General features: G+C 37.0%; 5 protein-coding genes across 10 annotated transcripts in view; all 5 read right to left on the reverse strand.

Moving 5' to 3' along the window:
- Positions 1-2,816, reverse strand: part of LOC122088379 (ADP-glucose phosphorylase) — an 11,155-nt gene extending 8,339 nt beyond the window's left edge. The window contains exons 1-3 of one of the 2 annotated variants that reach the window (XM_042657638.1): positions 2,525-2,816; positions 886-1,435; positions 248-538 (exon numbers count right to left, since the gene is read on the reverse strand). In XM_042657638.1, the coding sequence (XP_042513572.1) occupies positions 248-538; positions 886-1,359 (765 nt within the window). In that variant the 5' untranslated portion in view covers positions 1,360-1,435; positions 2,525-2,816. Of the gene's footprint in view, positions 1-247; positions 539-885; positions 1,436-2,483 lie in introns of both variants that reach the window. The other variant, XM_042657637.1, reaches the window with a different exon arrangement.
- Positions 2,817-3,839: 1,023 nt separating this feature from the next.
- LOC122089908 (O-glucosyltransferase rumi homolog) lies at positions 3,840-9,370 on the reverse strand. Its single transcript, XM_042659678.1, has 6 exons — positions 7,615-9,370; positions 6,710-7,299; positions 5,357-5,549; positions 4,904-4,968; positions 4,598-4,811; positions 3,840-4,501 (listed from the first exon to the last, which is right to left on the reverse strand). The coding sequence occupies exons 1-6, from the start codon at positions 7,675-7,677 to the stop codon at positions 4,145-4,147; spliced, it is 1,482 nt and encodes a 493-aa protein (XP_042515612.1). The 5' UTR covers positions 7,678-9,370; the 3' UTR covers positions 3,840-4,144.
- Positions 9,371-9,521: 151 nt separating this feature from the next.
- Positions 9,522-13,137, reverse strand: LOC122089909 (60S ribosomal protein L30-like). The gene is made up of 5 exons (XM_042659679.1): positions 12,974-13,137; positions 12,611-12,716; positions 11,665-11,766; positions 9,832-9,900; positions 9,522-9,752 (listed from the first exon to the last, which is right to left on the reverse strand). The coding sequence occupies exons 1-5, from the start codon at positions 12,992-12,994 to the stop codon at positions 9,712-9,714; spliced, it is 339 nt and encodes a 112-aa protein (XP_042515613.1). The 5' UTR covers positions 12,995-13,137; the 3' UTR covers positions 9,522-9,711.
- Positions 13,138-15,005: 1,868 nt separating this feature from the next.
- Positions 15,006-20,210, reverse strand: LOC122088012. Its single transcript, XM_042657150.1, has 3 exons — positions 19,788-20,210; positions 16,339-16,666; positions 15,006-15,488 (listed from the first exon to the last, which is right to left on the reverse strand). Exons 1-3 carry the CDS (start codon positions 19,933-19,935, stop codon positions 15,278-15,280), a joined length of 687 nt encoding a protein of 228 aa, XP_042513084.1. The 5' UTR covers positions 19,936-20,210; the 3' UTR covers positions 15,006-15,277.
- Positions 20,211-24,010: 3,800 nt separating this feature from the next.
- The window catches only part of LOC122088501 (seven transmembrane protein 1-like), a 12,295-nt gene continuing 9,615 nt past the window's right edge, over positions 24,011-26,690 (reverse strand). For 4 of the 5 annotated variants that reach the window (XM_042657784.1, XM_042657787.1, XM_042657788.1 and 1 more), the window contains exons 10-14: positions 26,417-26,437; positions 25,591-25,649; positions 25,256-25,346; positions 24,774-24,834; positions 24,011-24,375 (exon numbers count right to left, since the gene is read on the reverse strand). In XM_042657784.1, the coding sequence (XP_042513718.1) occupies positions 24,353-24,375; positions 24,774-24,834; positions 25,256-25,346; positions 25,591-25,649; positions 26,417-26,437 (255 nt within the window). In that variant the 3' untranslated portion in view covers positions 24,011-24,352. Of the gene's footprint in view, positions 24,376-24,734; positions 24,835-25,255; positions 25,347-25,590; positions 25,650-26,416; positions 26,438-26,690 lie in introns of all 5 variants that reach the window. The other variant, XM_042657785.1, reaches the window with a different exon arrangement.

The raw sequence follows: 26,690 nt of genomic DNA on the forward strand, positions 1-26,690 counted from the left end.
AACCCAACCACTTCACCCCATCAATTCCTTCCTACACCAAAACACATATTGCACTACTAAACCTGGGAAATGTCCAAACTGAGGTTTACTGTGATAAATTGTAGCCCGATAACACTTCTAATATTGCCATAAATTACAGAATTTCTTTGGGGTGAGAATTTGAGTAAATCAACAATTTTGATAGAATTAGAATAAATGGATGATACACACATGGATCAAAAAGATACATGGACATTTTGTTGTTTACCTTCTCATCATCTAGTTCATGGAAATGAGACAAATGATCATTGGGAATGATCCAGATCTCAAACGGAAATGAAGCTGCAAATGGAACCACTGAAATGAAGTGGGTTGACTGCTTGATTAAAAGTTCCTCAGGTTGAATCTCACAGAGGCTACATTTTCCTGTCCTATCAAAATACTCCTTCATACTGTCAAGCCGGATAGAAACAGAGGGAGGAATGATAGGAAGAGCAATGATCTGACTGTGAGAATGACTAAGAGATGCTCCAGCTGATGCACCATAATTCTTGAACACCTGAAAATCATAAAACTACATCAACAAAAAGCACAAACTCCATCTACCAAAGAGGTCAGAAATTAAAGATTTTAATTAGCACAGAGAGGAAGTCCCCCCGGGGGGGGGGGGGGAGCTCAAAGAAATCCATTAAAGAAAGATAAGCACAATTTCATCTGAATCAATGAGGAAAACACAAGAATAATCATATAAGAGCATCCCAAACTACAGAAATAAATGAGGACAACAAGAAAACTTTGAAGAAGTGAGAACCAAGGATCTTATCTGTGTATTGAACAAATTGTTAGCTCAATTAAGCTTTATCTCAGTTTTAATAATGACAAATTCAATAATTTCAAGGCTTTTACCTGAACATATTTTATTGATTCGTGGCACTCAAGCTGTTTAATCCTCTCCTTGTAAGCAAGAAGAACCTCACCAATTTCTGTGGCAGAGAGATCGAACAATTGAACGGTATGGGTGGGAGTTTCAATGACCACGTCATGAAATCCAAATCCACTTAAAGTGCACTGGTTATGGGCATTGGGTTTAGGGTTTTGAAGCTGTTGCTGTTGTCTTTCATCCCTGCTGAGTGCTGGATAGAGGTTTTCAATGACTCTGATCTTCCAATCGGATGTAAAGTCTCTAGGGATCCTAAAGATCTCTGGTGCACATTCATGTTCATTACCAGCACAAAAAGGGCACTTCGATGCATTATTGTTAGGATTAGCAGGGGATTTGGATTTGAAGTCGGAAGGCCTTTTTGCTCTGGCAGGAGAGAAGATGACCCAACGGTTAAACACTGTATCCTTCCTGATTTCAGGATTTCGACTTGATGCCATTGTTTCACGAAGCAGGTCCAACTTTCACTTCACACGTCACAATGGAATTAAAACCAATAGTTCACTTATCATAGCACTGCAAAACACAGATGCAGCACTTTAGCTATTGCATAATGAATGAAAAAGTAAAAACATAACTTCTTAAATGCTCAGGCATATAATAAGTAAATCTACTTATTTACTTATTTTAAAAACAAATACATTAAATATTAGATATACTAATCCGAAAACCACTGTCTCATGGCAACAAGATAAATTGTTTGATGCACATAGAGCAGAAGAGTAGCATTTTTGTGCTGACATGGCAACAAGATAAATTGTAGTGTAAGTGTTTTAAAACGGATCTTGCATAAGTGGGTGTAGTGAAAATAAGAGATAAACTAAAATTAAGATTATTAATTTTCTTCAAAATTCAGTTTCTTAAAATATTAAAACACTAATTGCTGATTTAGAAATGGTAGATGTAAATATACATTATCCCAGAATGAATGAGCCATCACACTAAAACATAAATCATATGAAGATTAAAAATTTTCTGAATGATCCTAACTTATTTACATTATAAGGGGTTAGTATTGTGACATTGAAGATCAAGTAAGATCAATCAAAAGACAACCTAAATGCACGTTTGATTTCTAACTTCACTTTTTTCTTGAGTATTATTTTTTGGGTGAAATAATAAGGAAATGGATAAATTGTATCTAACTCATGGTTTTTTCAATAATCAAAGTGACTCTTAAGACAATTTAAGGGCATGATCCTTCTATAGATGAGTAAATACCACAATTATTAACTCATTATCCTGTCACAGTGCCAGCTTTCCAATAAGTAATTAACAAAATTTAAACAAGATAATGAGCTAGAGAATTTTTAACAGCAATCAAAGTCCATCCCTATCATAACACCTGGTTTGGCGATTTTAAGTTTGATCAAAATTAAGATTTGCTCAAAACAGATAAAAATATGGGTTTTGCCTGCAATTCCTCCACTGGAAAGATAGATATATGTGAAACCGATTTGAGAAAACTTTAAAAGAGCGAGCAAAACCAGATCAATCTAACTTCCAAGCACAGAATTCTACAATTAAGCATACATATGAGAAGAAAGAATGGTTTAATACTAACCTCTAAATTAAATGGGTACAACCCGAATAGAGATCGCTCATCTTTATCTCAATCTTCTGACCTAGCTTCTCCACGGTAACTCTTATATGCTAGGGATGTAATGGAAGCTGTGACCTGAGAGACAAGGAAGTGTCCGGGTTGGAGGAAGATAAAGAAGAGGCGGTCGCGACTGGCGAGGATGATAGAATAATGAGGACAGTCTGAACAGAGAAAAACTTGGACGTGGAAATGTATGAGTTGACGCAGAATCGATTCTTCGCTTAAAAGTCAAAAGGAAAGAAAAAGGAAAGTGAATATATTTTTTTTAATTTTCTTTTAATTAATAATTACATTTTAGTATGCCCTAATTATGGTAAGGGGAAAGCTACCGTCGTCCGTGTTTCACACAGCCCCTGGTTTCAGCGGTAGGGCGTCTTTTTTTTTTTTTTTAATTAATATTTATTTTTTAAAGAAGAAGAATGTTATTAGGTCCCATGGGCCATGACCGCTGAATCAATTCGGATGCCCATTGAAGGTGTTTGTAGGGGCATTAATAGGCGTAAGAAGATCATCTCGGCCATCTGATGCTCACCACACGATGGCACTCATTGCAGAGGATGTTTTCACTAGGACTGCGTTTGGTAACATTCCAAAAAAATGTTTCTGGAGTTTTTTTGTTCTATGAGAATGAAAAAAAGGAATAAAATGTTTCGTGCATTTATGGTGTGTTTTAGTTAAAAAAAAAAAAACACTAGGAACGAGAATTGATGGAATGACAAAAGGTAGTTTGTCATTCCAGTTTCGTTAAAAAAAAAAAAAAGTATTTTGACACAGAAATTGAAATTTCTATTTTTGACACAAAACATCATTTCTGAAATAGAAATGTTACCAAACGCCGCTTAGGTATTTTGTATTTTTGTTAGGGATTGGTCATCTTTTCAAATTCAATCCCCTGTGTATTCGAGCATAGGACCATACAATTGGGTAATGTTTTTATTTATTTATTTATTTATATACAGATGCAAAGGTTAATGGGAGAATACATCAACAATGACAGAATTTTCCACAAATTGCGAGGTAGGCATTTTGTCCCTTATATGTCAGAGTGTAGGGACCATGTTGTCTCTTATGCTTTTTTTTCATTTATTTATTAATTCGAAAGGACTAAAGAGGGCTGAAGGCTGCAAGTTTATGTGGTGCTATGTAAGAAGAAAAAAGGAAAATGAAATGAAAATTGTCACCCTTCTAGATGCTGTCACATCTGCGTGCTCTCATTGACCAGCACCTTGAAAATATTTTATTAGAGAAAAAAAAATCATTAAATTGTTTAAGAAAATAGTTCTTCCACATTTCCACTCAGTCATATCAAAGGAAGAAGAAGAAGAAGAATAAGAAGTTCATTTTGGACCCATTGGCGTGCTAGATTTCAAAAACTGGGGTATTGAATAGTAGTCCACAGCCAAGCGGTTAGACCATTGTTTCAAACAAGGAATCTGAAATCAACTGGAAAGTGATCTGAATCGGTGGGAATCAACTGGATATAATAAATATAAATATAGCCGACCATTAAGAGAGCCACATGTGGATCGATGGAAACTATTCCCACTATGCAAGAGATGACAATGTCCAAAAGAGAGAGAGAGAGAGAGAGAGAGAGAGAGAGAGAGTCATTAACTAGAGAGCTACTGACTCTGATTGTCCCAATATTTTTTCTTCCATGTCTCCACTTCATGAATGGAATCTTCTTTTTCCTTAAGAATTGCTTGAAGAGCTGAAGGATCAAAAGGAGGTGGCATGGTACAGGGTTTCTTATCTGAAGCTTCCTTCACCATGGACTCCAACAGATACTCCTTCTTCAATCCATTTACAGGGCATGCCAATGTCTCTAAACAAATCTCAGTAGCCCCTTCAGGTACTGTGGGTTTGTACTTCAAGAGATTACCATACTCATTCAACAAGTGAAACATGTAGTCATACACATAATCCATCTTCAAATCCTCTAGTATGAACTTACTTGCCGCCTTACCAATGGCCTTAGCCTGCTAAATCCATGGAAGTTAATTAAGAATTGTAGCTCAGAAACAAAACTCAAATCAGAATACTATTAGAGAGATGCTAGAGGAGATGTGATTGACCTCTTGTGTGTGATGGTTTCCCCAATCTACACCATTCTTAATAGACCTGCACTTATCTTCATCATCCTTCACTGGCCAATAATGGCGCATAGGTATCAAGGCTCTGGTGATGAAATCATAGTTTTTAGGGTTCACAAGCATTGTCACTGAATCACAAGCTAGAATGTATTTCATACTAACAGACCATGCTATCCCTTCAATGTAGATCTTGTATCTACAATTGCAGACAAAACTTATTTCAGTCAGTCTTTGTAGTAATTAATCAACTTAACAAAATATATGGGTTTATTTGATCTCACTTCTCACCTGTGAGTGCACTGATTTGCTAGATTTGATCCCTTGAAACCTTGTTTGATTTCTTGGAGCCAATCCTGCAAGTACTCTACATGTTAGTACTGTAGTTCCAATGTTCAGCATTTTGAGCACATGCAGTTATTTTTATTCGTCTGACTAGTCCCGCGGGTCCATGCTGAATCCACAGCCGCATGAATCAGGTCATATCGGGGTTGAATGAAAACTATTCAACTTTCACCGAAAGCAGTGAAGAGCACTAAACACCCCGTGTGAGTGGCTCCAAAGATGTAAGAGGAGTCGAACTCAGAACCACATGCTTCTTGAGGCGAAGATCCCTTGCCAACTCGACATTGAGTACAGTAGTTATAGCTATGGAGCCCTTTCACAGCTTTATTAGCATCAAAGATCCCCTAAGACCTGTGTATGTGAAGTGTAAATTGAAGAAGATATATAAATAAGTATCACCTGGACAAAGAGGCGAGCATTCCATTCTTGTTTATCTGTGACATTGCATTTCAGGAGCTCTAGCCTGCTCTTGGACATGGACGGATTCCCTTTCCAGTAGGCATAAGGTTTCCTTTCATTCCAATTAGTTCTTTCATTCCCTTCCCTTAAGTCTTCCACCAAAGAGTCCCATGGCTTTACGTTTATCTCTGGCCTGCATCCACATCCAAAGATCTTTAATAGTTTGGTGACTGATGAGCAGAATCAACACTCACCAAAAGTATGAAATCAGCTAAGGTCAGCCAATCATATGGTATACCATACAAGGAATTTTCCTTAACCATCCAAATTTTGAATCAAATTTGACTTGTTCCATTGTGGCATGTGGTGTAGTAGTGCCTTTGGGCTTAAACTTCTCACATGAGTCGAGGGTAATGTGGATATATATGTTGTGTTTGGTATGCATTTTTGGAATAAATTCTAGGTTTAAATGCCATTTTGAAATGAGAAAATAGAGAAGAATCGGATCTAAGAATGCATTCTGAGTCGTGTAGTACCTTTAGTCCAATCTTAGACAAAGAGCAAGGAGGATATTGAGGACTTCTTACTCCAGCTGTTCCAAGAGTCTCCTAGTTGAACAACGTGCAGTAGACTCCTTGTTCCGCTCGCCGCCTTCATCAGTTGTTTGATCGGATACTATTACCTAGGTTGTGCTATAGGATATAATGTCGGTTTTTCTTTTTCATTTTTGTTGTCTCAGTTGATGCGTAGGGGTGCGGTAGCCCTAGCATTGGTTGTTCGCTTGACTGGTTTAATTGACAAGATATTAATCCATTCCAAGAATGCATACCAAACACAGCCAAATTCTAAAGGGTTTTTTTTTCTATGCGATCTCCAAGGTGGGATCCACGAGATTTTCGGCATGATCATTTGAAAGCATGGCGTATCAACCAGAGACATTTCCATGTACTATAGATTAATAGGCAATCTAAAAGCTTATGAAGTAACTATTCCAAAATTTTAAATTCTTATGAAGAGACAAAAAATAAAATCACATTTAACAAGATGATATTTAAATTTTAAAAATAAGAAGAAAAATTAGAGAAAAAAACACAGAAAATACCTAGTTTCTCTCCACCCATGGTGAAGAGAGAATCTCTTTCTCTACCCACCCCATCTGATTCTCCAATTGGACTGAAGAAAGGTATTTCAGACCATGAACCATAAGGAATTGGAGTCAATGATGAATTCAGAGTGTAATTATAATGTCAAATAATCAATGGTGAAGAAATTCTCCTTTCACCCTAGGTGAAGGAAAACATAATCCTAAAAAGAAAGCTCAAAGAAAGCAAAGAAGCTGCTTGTTATACATACCAACCCCAGAAGGACCAATCAGGGAAAACAATATCAAAGGACCTATCATCCCCACAGTAGTGAAATAAGGCTGGTGGGATCCTGGCTTTGGGTCCATAGTAAGGTCCTGATGTGATCACAGGTCTATCACCACAATTGAACATTATATCCAAGTCTGGCAGCTTTCCTGGGTACCTCCTCAACAGTTGTAGAATCCCCCAAATAGTATACAGGTCTCTGGATTGAGATCTGGGCACATCTCTATATTTCTTCCAGTAGACCCTCCCATTTAGAACAAGAAGCCTGAAGAATGCTCTATTTTCAATCACCTCTACATTCTCCCTTTCTATTCCTTTTTCTTTCCATGGCTTTAAATTTTCATGGATCCAACGAAAATACTCCGGGCATACTGGAGACTCTGAATCATCTTTATCTTCAGTTTTCGATGTCGTAATCAACTGAGAACTTGCTGAACATATCTGTGTGAGATTTGCAGTTGAGCAGTCCAGTGTGTTTTTGAGTATCTTTGTGGAACTCCCTGAAATTTCTGAAGTTCTATAATTACTTGTGTACTTTAGTACTGAGTCCAGCTTTAAGCCTCCTATGATGTACTGCAAAGACAGTTCAGATAAACTATATAAGAGAATTGATAGCCATTGCTACTTCTAGTTTAAATCAGTAAATTAATTAACCTGGTTACCTGAAATATGATTTAAGCTAGAAATTAATACTAATGGTTATGTGAACATCCCAATATACCCAAAATTGACTACCCAAAAAAAGTAAAGTAAAAGAAAAATCCCAATCAGTACATTACATAAGAGTGCAAAAACTATAAGTAGAGATTCCTATAACTATGGTAGTCTGGTTAGGTGCTTGGTTGTACTTACAGCTTCCATCAAGAAGGCAGTAATGAAGGCACTTACAAAGAGGAGGATGGAGAAGCAAAAGACCACTCTTCTTTTGGTCAACATGTTATCCTTGTGCATTGAAGAAAAAGAATGAAGAAGTTGGATCAGTATCTTTGGAGAGAAAGCTAGAGAAGAAAAAGTAAGGACCAAATATAGAAGAAGAAGACCAGATTGGAGATCCTTGATTCATGTTCTGATTCCTTGAAGATGCAGATATTGAAGGAGTATCACATAAGTCAAGAGTTATTTATATATCTAGTCAATTAATTAATCTGTTGCATGTGGAAGGATACCAAATTGTCAAACAACTTGTACCAAGTGAATCATAAGAAATATTAGTTACCCAGCTCTCTAAAGAATTTTAGATTTTGAGACATAAAATGTGCAGGAAAAACTACAATATTTTTTCATAGAATTTGGCATTGAACATAAAACTTTTCATATCATCAATTCTTACTGCTCCAAAAGGTTTGGCTTCATAACCCAAAGCCCACTGACAAGGAACCGAGTTTGACATTCATGGCATTAATGGGAGAGTTATGAGATGACCCATTAAAATTTTGTGTTCAAGAGTATGGTAAAAAGGCCATAGCTTGCACCATAGGGAAGGCCGTCTCCAAAACTTGAATGCATTGGAGGTGTTGAAGGAGATTAATTGTCAGGAGTTTCAGGTCATGTTTGGATTGGAAACTATAATGTGCTTTTGGAGTTTTAAAAACATTTTGGAATCCTTTTGTCTTCATTTCATACCTGTGGTTTTCCTAATTGGACCCAAATAATAAATAGACATTGTCTGATCTGATCTTCCTGACTTCCTTATATATTGGCTAGTAATGACTAGTGAAGCTTGGGCTTCAGACTTGATGCATGTTGAGAAAATTAGAATATCTGTACTAGATGACACTCAAGAAAGTCAAAGAATCACATGGGTATTTCTTGCTTAGAAGAGAAGGAAAGTGTAAAAATGACGTCCTCTTTAAATATTCTTGCAACCTTCTTGGGGATCATGAATTCCTTATTTTTTTCCATTAACTAAATCCTGTAAAGTAAGATGGAAGAAACCTGATCGATGTATCCAATTACCCCTCAAGTGGCAGTTGAAAATGGCTCTAAACAAGATTTAAAAACCCAATTTCAGGCACGTGAGAATGGAGTCTTTTTCTTCCCGGGTAGATCCTTATATTTAGATCAGGACATAACCATAGTGGTTTGTCCGAGATGTCTAGTTGTTCCCGAGCACATACGTCCAATGGCAAGGAAACTGGTTGTGCTTCCAAGTCACTTTGTAAGTTGTCACCCCTCGTACCCACGGAGAAACCGTTATCCCGATCGGCCTTGTGAACACCACTGGTCTATTAATGTGGCAAATCATACCATTCATTTAGGCTGCGTTTGGTGCATAATCTTAGAATGCATTTTAAGTCAAGAACACATTCTGAGATGATCAGATAATAGGAATGTTAGATTTGTGCCAGCCCCAGCAGTGTTGATCCAAAGTTTGTGTTTCAATGCTGGGCAACCCCTTGGCTATCTTCATTCTTGGCCTCTTTTTGCATGCAATTTATGCCAAACACATTCTGAGATGATCAGATGATAGGAATGTCAGGTGTGTATCCTCATTCTGGAATCCCATAATATATGGTAACTAACCCATTCCACATATTCTGTCACGCATCTCACCTATCTATTGTGCCTATGAAAACTGTACTTCAAAAGAGCCCCAGCTGCAATGGAGTCAGCAAGATTTGTATGGCAACAATTGCTCTTCATCATCCTCTCAGTAGCAAACGAAGTGAGGTATAACATGCAAACTTACCTACCCAAGCTTGAGAACATCCGAAACAACAAATGAAACATTCAGGGCTCATTCCAATATCAGATGGCTCAGATTTTAGTGCTTCATCTAAGCAACAGTAAAAATGGAAAAAGAAATGATAATTATGAGGATGTTTTAACTAGATTTTCTATCTCAGAAACACAGTCTTTGCAATAGCCAAGACCCATCAAAATTTGACTTCCCAAAACCAAGAGAGGTAAAAAGAACCCTGATACTAAAACAAACAGAATGTGTTAAAAATAACAAAGGAGTTACAGACTATTCCCCTGTTCGCCTCACTGATCACCAGGTATGCTCTTGATAATATCAGAATCACCTGAAAAAATGAACCTAACTACCTCAGAACCGATCAAGATTCAAATAAATAAAGCACTCAGTGTTGCAGTGAAGCTTACCTGGATCAATAATACTGAGGCAGCAGACCCGATAGTATTTACCACAAGCAGTACCCAGATCAACGTTGTCTACAGAAAAAAATGAACATAAGTTAGGAGGCGGCAAAACTAAATGCATAGGAATGTTAAATACTACAGCCACGGTTAAGAAAAGGCTACACAAGGAAAAAGTTAACCAAGTACTCGGAATATTTCTCCTAGCTAGTTTTGGTTGATGGGAAAGAGGCAGAATGTCATGTACACAACAAGACGAGGAAATAATGGGCCAAAAGTTAAGAATGTTCTTAACAAGTCTTGGATTAAAGAGGTTAAGGGCATAATGTAGGCAACAAGAGGAGGGATAAATTAACATTTTTCAACTAGCTTGGGATGAACTGGTTAAGTGTGTAATGTAGGCAAAAAATACACATATTTGACGATTACATAAGCTGTTTTATATAGGTAACTTGGGTCACGAAAAAAGTAAGGTTACAACTTTTTTTTACTTACTTCGGTCCCAAGAAGATTTTCCAAAGAATATATTACTGTTTTACATAAAAGCAGAAACCTACCCAACATAAGAGACCTTGCAAAGAACCCAAACCCTCTTTTAACAAACAAACTTAAAATGTACACTGGTTAAAAGAAAATTCACATACACCCTATACTTGAAACCCTCCCTGCTTCGTGCCAAAAAGACGCATCATCGGGTTCCTAATTCCTATACCAATATAGAATGGGTCCTGGGAAAACCAGAACTACACAAACCAAAACTCAATTCTGTTTTCATTCTGTTTTCCAAGGTTCAGCCCTAAACATCAAGGAACCATATCTGAGTCCGGAACTAGATCTTATTTCTCCAGAGCATGTCGGTGAGATCTCCCTTATTCCCATCAAATAGACTCTACAGCAACATTATCAAGTCGTAAGGCGACCAAAGGTTATGGAAGATGGTAAAAAAATCAAGGCAACACCAACAAGGCGTTGCCTGAGCAACCAAGGTGCAGGTCCAGGCTGAGCCGACTGGATGCCTAGGCGTCACCTTAATAACTATGCTCTAAGGAAGAGGGAGAGAGGGAGAGCGTTATTTTGATATTGAAAGAGATAGTGAGAGGAAGGAAGAAGAGGGAAAGCACTGAGGAAAAACAGAGAGGTGCAACAGATAGAGAAAGCAGGAGAGGAAGAGATATGAGAATACACTGGGTGGGAGAGGAAGATGAGAGACAGCAAAGTACAGAAGGGGAGAGAGGCAGAGATGGAGGACTTCGGTGAACTTGGGAATCTCCACTTCTGTTCACTACTACGATTTTCCAACAGTAGGTTACTCCTCTCTATGTGTTGGATGAGAAGAATGAATACAGTTTATTCGAGAAATACGGTTGATTTGAGCTTTTGAGATACATGACAAGCTTGCCAACGTTTTGAGCAGTTGCAAACATGTGTTCATTAAACTCTTCCGCATGAAATAGGCTGAAGTAATTTCAGTAAAACAGCAGCCCACCTGTTTCTACTTCAATTGATTTCTATATAACAAAAATTGGGTGAAAAAATCATGCGAAACACTCACGTGAATTGTTTTCAATCCCAGAAATTGGAATTGAAATCAAAATCCAACCAAAGAGAGCCTCAGTGTCCACAATGATCATTAAAAGCTTTTCAAATTCTCAAATAAGGAGTCAAACCAATGGAATAAGATATTTCCACCTCGCAGGCCCCCCCAAAGTGTCCTGGAGGCATCCGTTAATATGCATCTACTCTGCTTACCAAAACTTACATCCTAAGGCGGAAAGCCCTTGAGTTTGAAAGAATTAAAAACAAGCATGATTTACTAGATAAACAGTCTAGGGAACATACTTCCGTTAAAGTGATGAACTCCAACTTTTGACAACATTGCGTAGTACTCTATTTCTGATTTTCTAAGAGGAGGGCAGTTGTTCGCAATGATGATTAGCTTCCCTGCAGAAAACAAATATATAAACAGTTGATGTCATGCTAGAAAAGAACTAGTAACATAAGAAAAACACTGAAGATTACACAATGTAATTTCTTTAGACACTTGAAAATTGACCAGAAAATTACTAGTTATTAATTCACCATCACCCTTTTCTTCTCGACATTATATCATGATTCAAAACAACAAAATTAAGTATTAGTATCCTAGTATCAAGGGGCATAGAAGTACTTTGATAACAATGTCATTGACAATATTATTACTAAAATTAATTATTATACACGACTAGCATTCACCCATCATGTGCGAAGAACTTTATACAAAAGGCAGAGTTTACATTTATACCCTAATCATAGTACATAGTCTAAATAACATTGAAGACAGATTCACATAATATTTAAGTGTTTCAGCCTTTAAGTTACAATACACGGTAAATATATTAAACAATAGAACACATTACATCCATTCGACAGCACCCAATGTGCTATGGCTCCAGGCAATTTGATGCACTCCAAACAAGCTATGAAACGCATAGGCCACATTCAAGAACCACGGTCATGGGTGAGCATTAACAATCACGAATCCAGACCAGAAAAAAACGTAATGGGGTGCATTCAGCCACCATTTCGAATTTATCAAGAACAAATAATAATTCCTGAATACCGCAAAGGTAATATTTACATCAACACAGAGGTTTTTTTTTTTGTTTCCGAAACTACTTATCATTAAGCATTGCCAAAACCCAGAAATCTGAAGGCGAGAATCATAACGCAAAGCAACCAGTACATGACAAGCTCGAACAAATAAGATTAGGAAAGACTAACACCAAAAGGTTTTAATGGATCCAACCTTTGGAACTCCTTAGAGATTTGAGAACGGTCTTATACCCAAGGGTGTACTTCCCGCTCTTCATAACGAGAGCGAGCCGGTTGTTGATGCTCTCATGAGTCTTCTTCTGCAACAGAAAATAAGATTAAAAAAAATAAAAATAAATAAATAAATGCACTTCGTGGAAGGCCCCAGAATGCAACAGATCCAAAAGAAATCCAAACGACGAGCAGGAGATCATTCGATATTAGCATTGTTATAAAAGAAAAATCTGTAGAAACAATAGCCAAATCAAGTGCATCCGATTCTAATCTTAAAGTAATAGAATTGACGACAAGAATCACAGAAACATAAATCAACAATAGAAATGAGAAGGGAGATTACAGTCTTCTTCGCTGTCACCATGGTTGCCGCTTCGACGAAAAGATTGCCAAACCCTACTCTACTCTTCAATGGCGGCCGAGAAACCCTAAACTCAAGCAGACCTTATTTATATCAGATTTTTTTTTTTTTTTTTTTTGGAAGGATTATTTAATCGCATTTGCATAGAAGGGCTACAGTTTCGGCTGGGTAGGGTTGTTGTGGAAACAGCCCAAGCTTGGGTCAGACTCACAAATCGCAACCCTAACCCAGCTCATCCAATCTTGGGCTTAATCGGAACCCAGCTCTAGAAACCCTTTACCAAAAAAAAAAAAGGCTTAAGTGGGTTGGGTATGGGGATGAACCTAATTTCAGTCTATTTATTTAAGAATTTGACTAGATACACTTAAGTTTTAGCCTTCAGTTTTTCCAAAAAGAAAAAAAATATGTTTTAATCTTTATTTTTGTGAAGTTTATACTCTTTATTTATTTTTTTTATGAAAAAAGGAAAGAAAAAAAATGATTGGTAAAAACATACCCCTTTTATATAAAAAAAAAATAAAAGTACATATCATTCATAAAATAGTCTAACTTCAACCAATATTACTGAATTTTATCTTTTTACAAATATGTAAATACTTAAATTTATCTTTCAGAATGGTATCAGAACAGTTTTGGCCTTGATAGATCCCGTGATCATTCCTATAAACCTTGTTCACAAGTGATAGTCTTTGGCATGCATCTAATAGTAAGTGAGTTAACGGGAGTTGAAATCTTCATTAGGAATAGGGTCACGAAGAAAATTAAATGGCAAGAGGAAGTTGATTGTTGAAATTGAGACATAGGTTTTGAAAAAGAAAAAAAAAAAATTGATTTCAAGTGAACCACATGAAGTGGCAAGTAATAGCCACCAAGAGAGAATAGTTTTAACCTCGGATTTTGAGAATTGAGATGAGTAAATAAGTTCCTAAAATAACTAGAGCAATGTAAAACCCTGAAGATGCTCCATTCAGAGACCTAATAGTGTGCTCCAAGCCAGTGCACATCCTTGCTGTGCCATAGAGGAGCTAAATCCATTAAACTGTTTCACTCACTTAGAGACAGCTTTCTCTCTGTCCACCTACAAATTTTTGCTTAATAATTATTCTATTGAGAAGAGATCTAACACGTTACCTGTATATATTGACATATCCCTCACCAAGCCAATGGACGCATAGGAAGGGTGCCTCACCATGTGTACACAAGAAAGCCATACTATCTTATTACTTTAGCCTTTTTTTTTAATTATAGATTGGTTTAGTTGGTTGGCTTGTGGCAGGATAGAGGTCCTTTGATGCCTTCACACAACTATATTATTTGGTCATTCATTGGCCATATGCATGGTGTGACATTTTATGTTTGACATGCATTGAACTACATGTATATTGTGATACTAGATGTCTAGCATGTGCCACTCTTATGTTTATTTTTGGCTCTACTTTTGTCTGCAAAAGAGAAATTTGCACTTATTAACGAAAGTTTTGTTTAAACTGTATGTCCATGGAAGTTATTAATTTCCCACATTCTCTATCTTAAAAGACCCTATTATTGACATGTACAACAAGTTTGCCATATTCAACTCCTCAGTTTCTTATTCTGAGCACTGAAACCTTGTGTAACTCATGTCTTTTATATTGGTGTGCAAAATCCTACATTTACCTCCAGATATGGTGCAATCTACTCATATTCTTGCTACCTGGGCATGTATTTTCCCATATCTATCCTTTGGGATAGCACCCCTGGTTGGCTGCCTTCTTTTTCCCTTTGTTTTGTTATTCTTAAATTTTCTTTGTCAAAAAAAAAAAATGCCGGACTGCCATCGCGCCATCGTGGCAGTTATAGCCAAGCCACCCAGTTAGAGTCGATTGTGGCAAGATAAGGATTCACTCCAATGTGCCAAAATCTGTGTGTTTCCCTCACTACTTCAAACCAAACTTTCTTTCAACATTGTCAAGGACCAGTGATTAAAAATTTGAACATTCATCTAGGATGTAAAAGAACCTGAGACGATTAATGGTTAGAGCACCCATACACCAGAGGCTAGAAACATTTGATCTCTACCATCAAGAGATGGATAGAACTGTCCAACAGATCTAAGAATTTACAAAAGAGCAACTTCAATCAAGCAGCCTACAGAATGCCAAAACAACAGAAGCTTTGTTCTTCAAAGGCACTTCTGTAGCACAGGTAACAAGCTGACATATCCTGCCTTCCATTTTTCATGAAGCATACTCTTCTAGCTTGTGAAGTAGCAAAATACAATAGCAGGATGAAACAAAAGAAAATTTCTCATAATCCAATAATCTTTCTATGCGTATGATGTCCAATAGAATCCCCATGGCCATCATGGTCGTGATGGTGAAAGATGAGCGTCAGAATTCCCACCAGGCACAGCACAGAACCTACAAGAAGCTTGTCATATCGTTCTACCCAATGGAACTTGAGCTGGCTGGCACCGTAGAATGAGAGCGCAACAAGTGAGGTCATCACTGTAATAGTGCTGTAAATCAAAGACGACGAAGTTAAATTAGATGAACAAACAAATATTTCAACATGTATGAAGTAGACAGAGTAGAAAAAGCAACTGTTTTTGTCATCCTGATCAGTATAGAAAAGAACATCCTCAGGACTTCAGAATTTATCCTAGGTTATGGTTTGCCCACCCCACTCCCCACCCCCCAAAAAAAAAATTTGTAAACCATAGGAACTTGATTTCAGAATGACGATGCACATACTTCACCGTCAAACCGGTCAACTAATGATATTCTGAGAATAATAAAATCATAATATAGAACAAAAAGAAGCAATCTTGCTTATCACATTTCAAACCATTTTTGTTGGTGAATCACTTTCACCGCTAATTTTATTTGGTTTGTCCTGTGAGCTGTGAGACCATCAAGTCATCCTTGCCATGGTCACTCTTGAGAGTGTGAATAATTTCAAGTATTAGTTCTAATTTCATAAAAACTAGGGAGTCACTCTTGAAACAGAGAGAATTTTGGAAGACAAATATTAATCCAATACAACCAAGGCATGAGGAATCACATAGACGCTCATTTAGATAACGTTAGGTAATGTAGCTCATTTAGATAATGTTCGGTAATGTACAGCAATATATTTCAGCTCCTTCATATTGTACAATACACATCGAATCTATGTGATTTCTAAACACATCTTTTCCATTGCCTACAATGAATTACCAATACAGAATAAGAAACTGGGTGAACATGCCAGAGTAACAGGTTTAAATCATTTAATGTATAGGTTGCATCAGATGCCTCATTGGCATGTCTAAGACTCCACAAAAACATGCAGAAACATCAGCAAATTATTGTGCAAGCACCACAGACCTGAAAAGAAGCACTATGATAGCAAGCACCATCATGGACGATGAGTTTCCAACAGCAAGAAACACTGGAAGTGTAGTTGCACAGGGAGAAAGGGCAGGAACAAGGACTAGTCCAGCAACAGCCATTTTTTCCATGGGGTGGTTGTGCGCATGACTGTGACCACCTTTGCCAAGCAGAAACAAAAGAATGTAGCTGCCCCCAAGAACCATGAGTAACAGTGAAGCAAGTTTATGTACTGTTTCCTCCCCAGCAATGGTGTTTGCCATGGTTATTGCTGTTATGCCAAGGAGTGCAGTTGAGATTACATGTAAAACTGCTCCAAATGCAGCTGCCAAAATTTAAAGCATGTTAGTTACATGATTAGAAGCAATCAGCATATTCTGAGGGACTAGTTAGGATAAAAAGTATACAACAGCGAAAACTCAAACTAATAGAATTCCTACTGGGAATTTGAACTTTAGTACAGCTTCAAACTCAACCCAGACAATGTCATGGTTTCAAAATTAAATAACATGTAAAAATGCTCCAAATGCAGGAGCTAAGTTTAAAGAAAGTGAATAAATATAAGATTGGCAACAACCAGCAGAATCTAGAGGAACAATTATCGGAGCATAAGCATATAACAGTTATAGCTCCAAATCAATAATCTCTCTTGAGAATCTAAATCCAGTTACAGTTTCTCTCCCCCGCCCCCACCCTGCCCTTTCCTTGGGACCACTCATCCAAGCATTTCATGTCTTTCAAAATGGAAATCTGTTGGGAATTTTCTTTTGGTTAGGACAAAATCATTAAAAGTAAGTCAATTAAAAAAACATAAGTTGGGTATTCAGTGAAATGTTAGATGATAAATTAGATGGGTGTCCAGTAGTAATTCGACCTATTTATTAAAATAAAGGTTATGTGCATCATGAAGGATGCAAATGAAACTACAACACTCATTGTCAGAAATACATTATAATCTGTTATCCAAAACAAGTACTTAATATCTATGACTCAAAATACAAGTAAAACCAAATAAAACTATTAAAATGAGGCAAAATGATCAGTAGAATGAGGCTTTAAAAGTTAATTAAAAGGTTCAATCAGTAGAAAATGGTTGAAAACAAATGGACAGTGGAAAACAAACGAGAAAATGCCATAGATGGGGAGAATGTGGTTAAATTTGGATCTAAATTTTGAAAAGTGACACACCAGACCAGACCATACCTATTAACCTCAGGATCGGAACTGGCACACCATCTCTCCATGTGGCAAAATAAGGGTGGCCCATATGGGAAGTCCTTCCTATCCTCATGCAAAGAACGTTTTGGCAATTTTTTAACTTGCAACTTTTAACCTTTGTGTGCATGTATGGGTGTCTTCTCCTTCTTACCTAGAGGCTGAAGTTGTTCTCTCTTAATGGAAATTTTATTTGTACCTGTTCTCTGGAATTCATTAAATTATTAGTCAGGTCTCATTAAACCCTCGTCATTTTAGGGTCAGAAACTAATTTAATTACAAAATAAATAGTGCAAGGAGGCGGTGCTCTTCCCAAGAAAAAATGCCTGAGAGGGATCAAATATAACTGCAATTCATGTTTCTCCAGTTCTGGGATTCATACATTAGTTCAGTACAAAAATCCAACCCTTATACTGGATGACCATTTTTATCAGCTTCCAACTCCCAATCAGTTTTGCCCTATGATCAAACTATGGAGACTCTACAATTAACAGTTTAAACAGTCTGACGGCCTGGTCCAACAGTCACTGAAAAGTGCAAACACTGAAAATGGCCTTCTTTATTCTGCATCTGCTAAAACCAGAATGTTTGAGCCCCAAGCAATATATGTCAATGTTTTGCAGAAATTCCAGGAAAGATTCAATAAATTTTAGATGTCCTCCTTGTTTCATACTCAATACACATAACCAAACCAAAAGTTAAACATAATGAATTTTACATTTCCTCCTTGTTTCATACTCAATACACATGCATCCACAAGTGCTGGACATACACAGTTGCTAAGTGAAAAACTCAAATGGTTAGCGTGAATAATGGACCAGATTACATGTCTATTTGTAGGTTTTAACCATTAATACTCCTCTGGTCTAGATAATCAATTCAAAGGATTCTAAAAGAGAGACACACCTCCAAATAAATACAGTGAAGAAGCTACAATTACAATTCCTATTGAATTAGGATTGATTAAAATAAAACTAAATATATTAAATAACAATTAATTTAATTCACAAAACCAACTAGGACAGATACAAGCTCAGAATTAGGAAAAGGAACCCAAAAGGAGTGGGCCACGAGTGGAACCATCAACCTATTGGCTAGATGAACTCGGTCCGCGAATGGACAGAGAGGTTGCCAAGACCTTTTCCTGATTTATCTGAGTCAATGACCTACATCACAAATAATAGAATAGTTCTGCTAATATTGAAGCTTTCAATTCAGAGATTTCATAGATTCAATGCTTTTGTGATATATATAAAATGTTAATTTTGAATTGTAATAACTTTATGCTTGCAACTTTTCCAACACAAAATCTCAAATTTGAATTCAACTAAACTAACCCTTCTCCCAACTAGTTAGAGTCCACAAAGGAGATCATGTTCCATCATTTTACTATATTTAGGATCATATGTTCCCACCAACAAGCATTCATATCTTTTTCAACAACTTCACCTTGCAATACATTACTAGTTTGCTATTTGGTCTTCATTGCACATGCAACCTGGTTTGAGAATGAGTCTTAAAAGTAATGCATTTTCTGGCAACAAGGGTGACAAGAGAACGAATACAACAATGTTTCATGACAATCTCCTCCCTGCAAACAGCCAGCAGCAATCAATAGTGCCAATTTTGTTATTCAACTCTAATTATGTAATATTCTATATAACCAGTTGCTTGCACCCACACTTAAGAGATGAAATTCTCATTTAGGAGCTTCTACAGTGTCTCAACCTCCTCAGGTTGACCATGGATTGGGCCAATGATATGAGGAAAACGGCTACCTTGTCTTAAATCGTAATCATTCAGGCTGCGGCAGACTCTGACTGCAAGTGATTTCTACACCTATCTCCACATACCGGCTTTGAAACTAACATAGTAACCAAGAATAAGACCTACCAGAGGTTTCATTTCCAGACTCCCCCTCCCTTCGGAAGGACTACCCTTTATGGATTTGGTTCGAAAGAAACACCGCCCAATATAATCCAGTGAGAGAGAGAGATCCAAGGCCAGATTTACTCTCAAACTAAACTTGCAAAGTTCACCCCCAAATAGTAGCTTATATAGATCTAGAAGAAGGGAGGGGGGAGGAATTCGCTAAATCAAGCATTCACATTTGTCTAAAGCACAGATCCCGACTATAAATCAGTAGATCAGGCTTTTTTCACTAAGAAAAAGAGAACCAGACATAGAAAGACTGAAAGAAATACGAGGTCTTAACCAGAATAAGAACTTACTAACAAGAAGAGTCCTCGAAAGTGTCCAATTCTGTGCTCGACCCACGATCGAGAATGGCAGCCAATGCGTAGGGATAAAGGAATGCAGAAGAGAAACAGTAGCGATTCCTCCAATAGTAGACAGATCCTCGGCACTGAAACTCCCCATTTCCAAACTCCAAATTCCAATTGAAAGAATCGAAGAACAGAGACTCCTTTTTATAAATAGCTTCCAACACACAAATACGCTAATTTTCAAGATTTGCTAAAACAAGGTAAAGACTAAAAGAATGGAATCATTTACAGAAAAGAGGAGCAAAAAGATCTGCAATTTTAATAGTGCGAATGAAACAGAGATTTCACAAGACAGAAACCATGTCGGTATCGTCGCTCAGTGGATTTGAGTCGTTTGAGGCTTTGAGGCTTTGAGGCTTTGAGCCTCTGAGTTTAGTTTAGTTTTTTTGTTTTTTGTTTTTTTTTTTTTTAAGTTGGCACAGATCATGTCAGGACCAGTAGGGGTGTCAATCGGTCCGGCCGGGCCGGTCTCAGTCAGGGTCAGGCCTAATCGGGACTGGCGGTGTGAAATTTTTGCACCGTGAATACCCGTTTACTTAAACGGGCCTAGATTTGGGGGGCATGGTAAGATTTGTAATTGGGCTAGTAGGTGTGGGACTTTAATCGGGCTATCTTAAACAGGCTTGAGCTTTAAACAGGCTATGGATCTATTTAATTATAAACGGGCTCTGAATGTGCCTACCCTAAAATCATTTTTTAAAGGGATTAAACTATTGGCTTTAAAACTACTAAAGAATAACATTCACAATTCCGGAACCAAGAGAATCATGTCTTTAACAATTTAACAATTGATAACAATTGAATAACCAATTTAGCAAGATCCAAGGGAAATTTTATATTTATATTCAAGTGAATCATGTCTTTAAAATGTAATCTAAGTTGCAAGAATTACACTATTTTTAACAATTGAATGTCCCATTTAGAATGTGGATATTTTAGTTCTATATATTTTTTACTCATATTTTGTAGTATTAGTGGTAAAATAGGTATTTAGGTTTTTAAGGAGGTCGGGCTGGTCAGGCTAAATGAGTCAGTTCTAGCGAGCTTCTTAAGTGAGTCGGGTCGGTCGGGCGCCTGACGAGCTAGTGGCCTACGCCATGAACGCCCGTTTAATAAATGGGCCAGGCTGAAGCCCGACACGTTTATTAAACGGGTCGGTTCAGGTCAGGCCTTAAGCGAGTCGGGCTTGATCGGGCCTATCGATGTGGGCTCAAGATTGACACCCCTATGTCAGGTGGCTATAAAATATTGGCATTGTAATATCATCTGATCATTTTAAGGATTTTCAATGAATTTTTTTTTGTTTTTTTGTTTTTTTGGGAGCGACACAGATATAGCCATATAGGGGTGCAAATGACTCCCCTGCCCCTGTTGTGGATACGCACCTCTATGTCTGGAGACTCTGGACTCTGGGCACGGGAAAGTTCTCCAACAGAAAACATTATTCTAAATTTTTAAGGAAAATGAAAACCTAAAGAGAGATAGAAAGGTCATTTCGTGTGATGAGAGAGAGAGAGAGAGAGAGAGAGAGGGAGGTTACATACTTTATGCATTGGTTAAAGAACTTTTTCGGTAAAAACAATTTTATGTTTCAAGTCATATTGGCATGGGTGATCAAAATACCCACCACACATTCTATAAGTTAAATTTGAAATTTTAATAAACATATCTTTTTAGTAATTAAGATTGGTAACAGAAAATCTTGATTGTATTATTATCCTTTTAATATAATAGGAGCCTAGCATAAGTCTAGGGGTAGGTTGCAATTTTTTTTTTTTTGGTGGATAGGTAGGGAGGAGAAGTAGATAAGAGCTAGGAAGTTCGAACTCGAAACTTTCTGATAAGCATAGTTTTTGCACACTATAGCACACCAACTGTATTAGGCAATTGTTATGGTATATCGCAAGTTCAACCCTCCCTACACTCTACCCGATCTAATGCACTACGAAATGAAAATAATATGTAGTGTGAGCCAGTCTCTTGGGCCCTTGTGGCCTCTTAGTTGATCTTTGGTCAAACCATGGTGGGTCTTTAACCAAAACAAAAATAATATAATATAATTTTTTCTTTTTGATAGTAACATACATTTTTTCAACTAGAATAAATCTTATCATTTATCAAGCTTACTCCAAAAGTATGAGCCTTTTAACATAATACATGGTAAGTCACTTTTTAATTACCTTAGTACAATTACAGAACTAAAAGACCAAATTAATTAATACTAAAATCTCATATTATAACACATTTCAAAGCCACTACTTACCCTCCCTCCTTTCGTCAATCCTCACTGGAAATCCTCCTTTCATTCTTGCACTCAAGTAGTAAATGAAGATTGGGTCAAACCCTTTCTCTGCTGGAATCAGCCCAGCAACCACCCTTTTCATCTGGAAGAGCGCCATATCCTTCCCTAAGCATATCATTGGCCCTGTTTGAAACACTGGATAGGTGTATGGATCATTCCCCACAAACCTCCATTTTCCTATACCACTCTCCTCCTCCTCCAACCACCTCTCTGGTCTAAACTCTGCCCAATCTTTCCCCCCACAGTGATTCCATCCTACCCATTTGCATAAGGATGGTAGGTCACTCCCATTCCTTTCTTCACAACACTTCCATCTGGTGGAACATCTCATGCCAAGCATGGTGACATTTTGTTAGTTTTCCCTTATTTCAGTTGACAGTTACTCAAAAGTTTTGATTTTCAAAATTTGTTTCACTAGTTTGATCTGTTTAAAGTTGTCAAATGTTTGTATGAAAAATGGAGTTTGGATTAGGTTCTCATATTATTCTCGTAGACTTGATTTGTGGTCGCTGTCCTTAGGATATCAGACTACGAATCAATGGTGCATTAATTATTCTGACTGATAATCCAAATACTCCTTTAGCAATAAGATGGCACATATTAGATTCACATATGAAAATCTTTTTTAACTATCTCATGATAAAAGTGGTGACATTTCTCTCACTAATTTATAGGTCGCATAAAGAAGTGGACTCTATGTGAAGACCAGCATTCTCGTATGCAAACGTGATCCAAGCTTGCGATAAGATCCCATGCGGTAATGGTGCATTAATTATTTTGACTCATGGTCTGAAACTCCGAATACTTATTGAGTGATGAGATCCCACGTGAGAAGACTAGCTTCTTTCCACATATGAGGAGCTTATCGGGATTTCTGTCCGACAACAAACAACAAAACAATAAACTCAATCTTACCCCCAACTTGATCCGGATTCCTATCCATTTTTCTTTAAACCGTACCTTTAATCCGTAAAAGCAGTATAGCAACCATCCTTTTTAATTTTTATCTGACCGAATTCTATTAACAGCTAGGGAAAAATACATTTTATTATTTATATAATTCTATTTCTCTCCTTGACATAGTGGGCAGGCTTGTGATGCAACGGTATGACTACGTAACACTGTTGTAACATGTTGATTATAGGTTCAAAACCTAAAAACAACAGCTTCTATGAAGCAAGGGATAAAGGCTGCGTACATTTGTCCATTCCAAACCCTAGTAGGAGCCTCATGCATTGGGTCGCTCTTTTTTCTTCTCTCCTTGGCATCCTATTCCCATGGAAAGTGCTCAGGGATTGATCAGTCCTTGTGACACATCTAAAAAGGCACTCGATTACATACAGAGGAGAGTAGCATGGTCTCTTCATACCTGCATCAGTCTGGAAATTGATGGTTGGTCTGAGAGGGGGTTGGAGGGTACAACGACCTGGAGAGAATCCAGGCTCACTTCTTTGTTCACCACTTTGATGACAACATGATGCAACCATAAATATTACTTAAAATATAATCATGGGTTTGATATAGTCTATCTATATTACCCAAAATCTGGGCTGTGCAAGCCTATAAAACCCAACCCAAAAAACAACCTACTGGCATTAAACCATGTCCAATCTATATCAGGATCCATTAATTTAATGAAGCTTAAATAGGTTAAATGGCTGCATCATGCTCATCATTTGGCCAAGGTGGTCCTTTCCAGTATCTTCAGAGAAAGATCCTGTGCTAGAAACTCTTATCATTCACAAACTGATGATACTGTAGAGAAGTTTAGAATACAGTTTCAATTTGGTTGCAACTGCTTTGATGATAAAATTGTTTTTCCTAGCACAGAGTGGTTACAATTCACTTTTAGCAAAACTTGGTAGCCTTGAAGATAACAGTCTTCTCTTGCCTTGACATCTCAACTCAATAAGTGCATCAAAGTAGGATCAGTTGCACAAAATGGAAAATAATCAGAGAATATAGGAATTTCTTACATGTTAGAATTTAGTAACCAATAATTTTTCATAGTTATTTCTAATGTGGTAAGAAGCTAGAGTAGGTCCTATTGTTAAAACTGGGAAACAAAAAGGAGAAAAAGAGAGCTTAACACTACGTTGATGTGTTAGCATGTGAATGTAGCAGAAAAACTCGTTCAGTTTGGCGATTGATCATTTGGCTCCATCAACATCACGAGTCCATACCAACTTCATGAATGAACCTAAGCTGATCATCGAGGCAATGACGAGTGTCCTACAGATGATTAGAAAACTCAATTAGTCAAAAAATACTAAGTGATTGCTTGACAAAATTAGTTAAGAAATTCCAAAAACAACATATTTTGTGCAGAAAATCAGTGTTAAAAGTGAGAAGACTGCAAAATATTACTAGACCTAGGGTTTAAATAGAAGAATACAATGATGGAAAATAGAAACTAAATAAAATCTTACATCATTTAGATAACATAAATCACATTCCTTCATACTCTTATTCTCTGATGAGATGCACCAACACAATGTATCTCATGCACATCGTTAGATTGGTTGGTATCATATTCCTTGACAATTTGAAGTTTTAAAACCACCATCAAGAAGAGAGAGAGAGAGACTCACTGTAATACTTGGAAATCAGCTAAGCTGTACTGAGTTCACCATGCTTACTCTTCGGGGTGCTGGGTTTCCGGTAATGGTAATAGATGAACTGAAGAAGTATCTAAAGAATATGTTAAGGTTCTGTTTGCTAAAAGTTCATAGTAATTTCCCTAAGGTTAATCAAATGGTACTTCAGATTCAAGAAGATAAACAAATACACCAACAATTCTAACAGGAAAATCTGATTCTTGTGGTAGACTAAAGTTATTTCTTCAGAAATTGATTTACAAATCAATAACAAGAAAACTTCAAGAAGAACAGAGAACATTTTACACCTCCAAGAGTAACTGAAGTCTGAAAGTTGAATTATTTTAACACATTAGGAAATATAGATATGAAACAAGAATTTTATGCACAACATGGAAGGGGAAAAAAAGGATCCGCAAAAGATATACCATTTCTTCAAAATAAGTTTCTCTGCAATCAGTAGCCTCCAAGGAATGTATCTAATCATTTTTGGTTCACTATATAAAGAAGGATACAAAAAAGTCCAGAAGCACACATCCTCCTGCATCCACCAGCCACGGCATATTTGGTCTGATTTTCGACCATCTCATGCTGCTCACAAGTATGCTACATAAAAGTTGGATTAAAAAATTTCAAATTGTCGTATATTTATGCCTTGAGAAACTAGAATCAAACTAATATAAGACCCAAAAACCTAAAAAGTAGACCAACAGTTCCTCCCCAAGATATTTTGTACTAGTAACGAAGAGACTGATCAAATGATTCTAAAATCATAAGCATGAGGCCACAGTTACATAATATCTAACAAGCAATAGGCATCAACAAACAAGAACATGTTGATAAAATTCACCTTGCCACATATGTTACATTTCCAACTAAAGCAAAGACGAACATTAATGGATTCAGCCCCTACACATAACAGAAGAACAGAGGTTAGACATGCACTATATGGTCAAGCTCTGAAGATCCCATTCTACCCAAATACCGAAAGGGGAATTTCAAGTAACCATGGGAAAAATTTGATGTTTATAGAGAGTAAGAAATGATGCACAGATCTAAACAAGGGATGGATTTCACATTAATCCTAAGGGTGACATTTTAATTTGGGGAAAAAAGGATGCAGGTTGGGCCCCCTGATATATGCCACATGGCATGCCAACTGGGAAAATTGGGAATGCAAAGACGATGCATATATTGGTCACATGTTAAATTTGGGGCTGCAAATCAGTTGTGAAGCCCACCATGTATTCTTTGTTAATTGAAATTTTCCATCTGTCTTTTAACAATCTAAAACCATTGAAATTGATTAGTTTAAAAAAGAAATTTCTTCGCCATTTTAACACATGGCAGATTCCATCTAGACCCTATATTTGGCAGATGAGCACGAGAGGGTTGGGACCTACCTCACTAAAATTTGGGCCCCAACCGACCTGCCACTTGCCAAATGTTGCTAACATTCTGCCACATGCAACTGGAGACAGTTTGGAATATACCATCTCTGCTTTTAATCTTGGTGTGCATGCCAATAGAAATTAATAAAAATAAGGAAATAAACTAACAGAATGTAAGAAAACTATACTAATCTAGAAAAAATTCAGGAATTATCATGGAGGGAGTAAGTATTGTCTCTTCAATGAATATGAAACAGCTAAAACATAGAAGAGAAGAAGGCTTACCTCAACATTGCCTCTCCTAATCTGCAAAATTGATTTAAAACAGATCTATGTTAGTTTGAACCACACAGAATTATAGAGTAGCATGAAGTGTAAGTTAAATAAAAACAGTATAGTATGGAGAAGGCCCTCCAAAAACAAGGGCTATGAGAGCAACATTTTTGAACTACATCATTCCAAAATACTCGAGACTTATTCTCATAATTATCAGGTCCAACCCACCTCCACCACTCTCTTTCTCTCTCTGACTATATGCATTTCTTTTTATTTTTTATTA

This window comes from Macadamia integrifolia, chromosome 9 (assembly GCF_013358625.1).
Source record: "Macadamia integrifolia cultivar HAES 741 chromosome 9, SCU_Mint_v3, whole genome shotgun sequence".
NCBI lineage: Eukaryota > Viridiplantae > Streptophyta > Magnoliopsida > Proteales > Proteaceae > Macadamia > Macadamia integrifolia.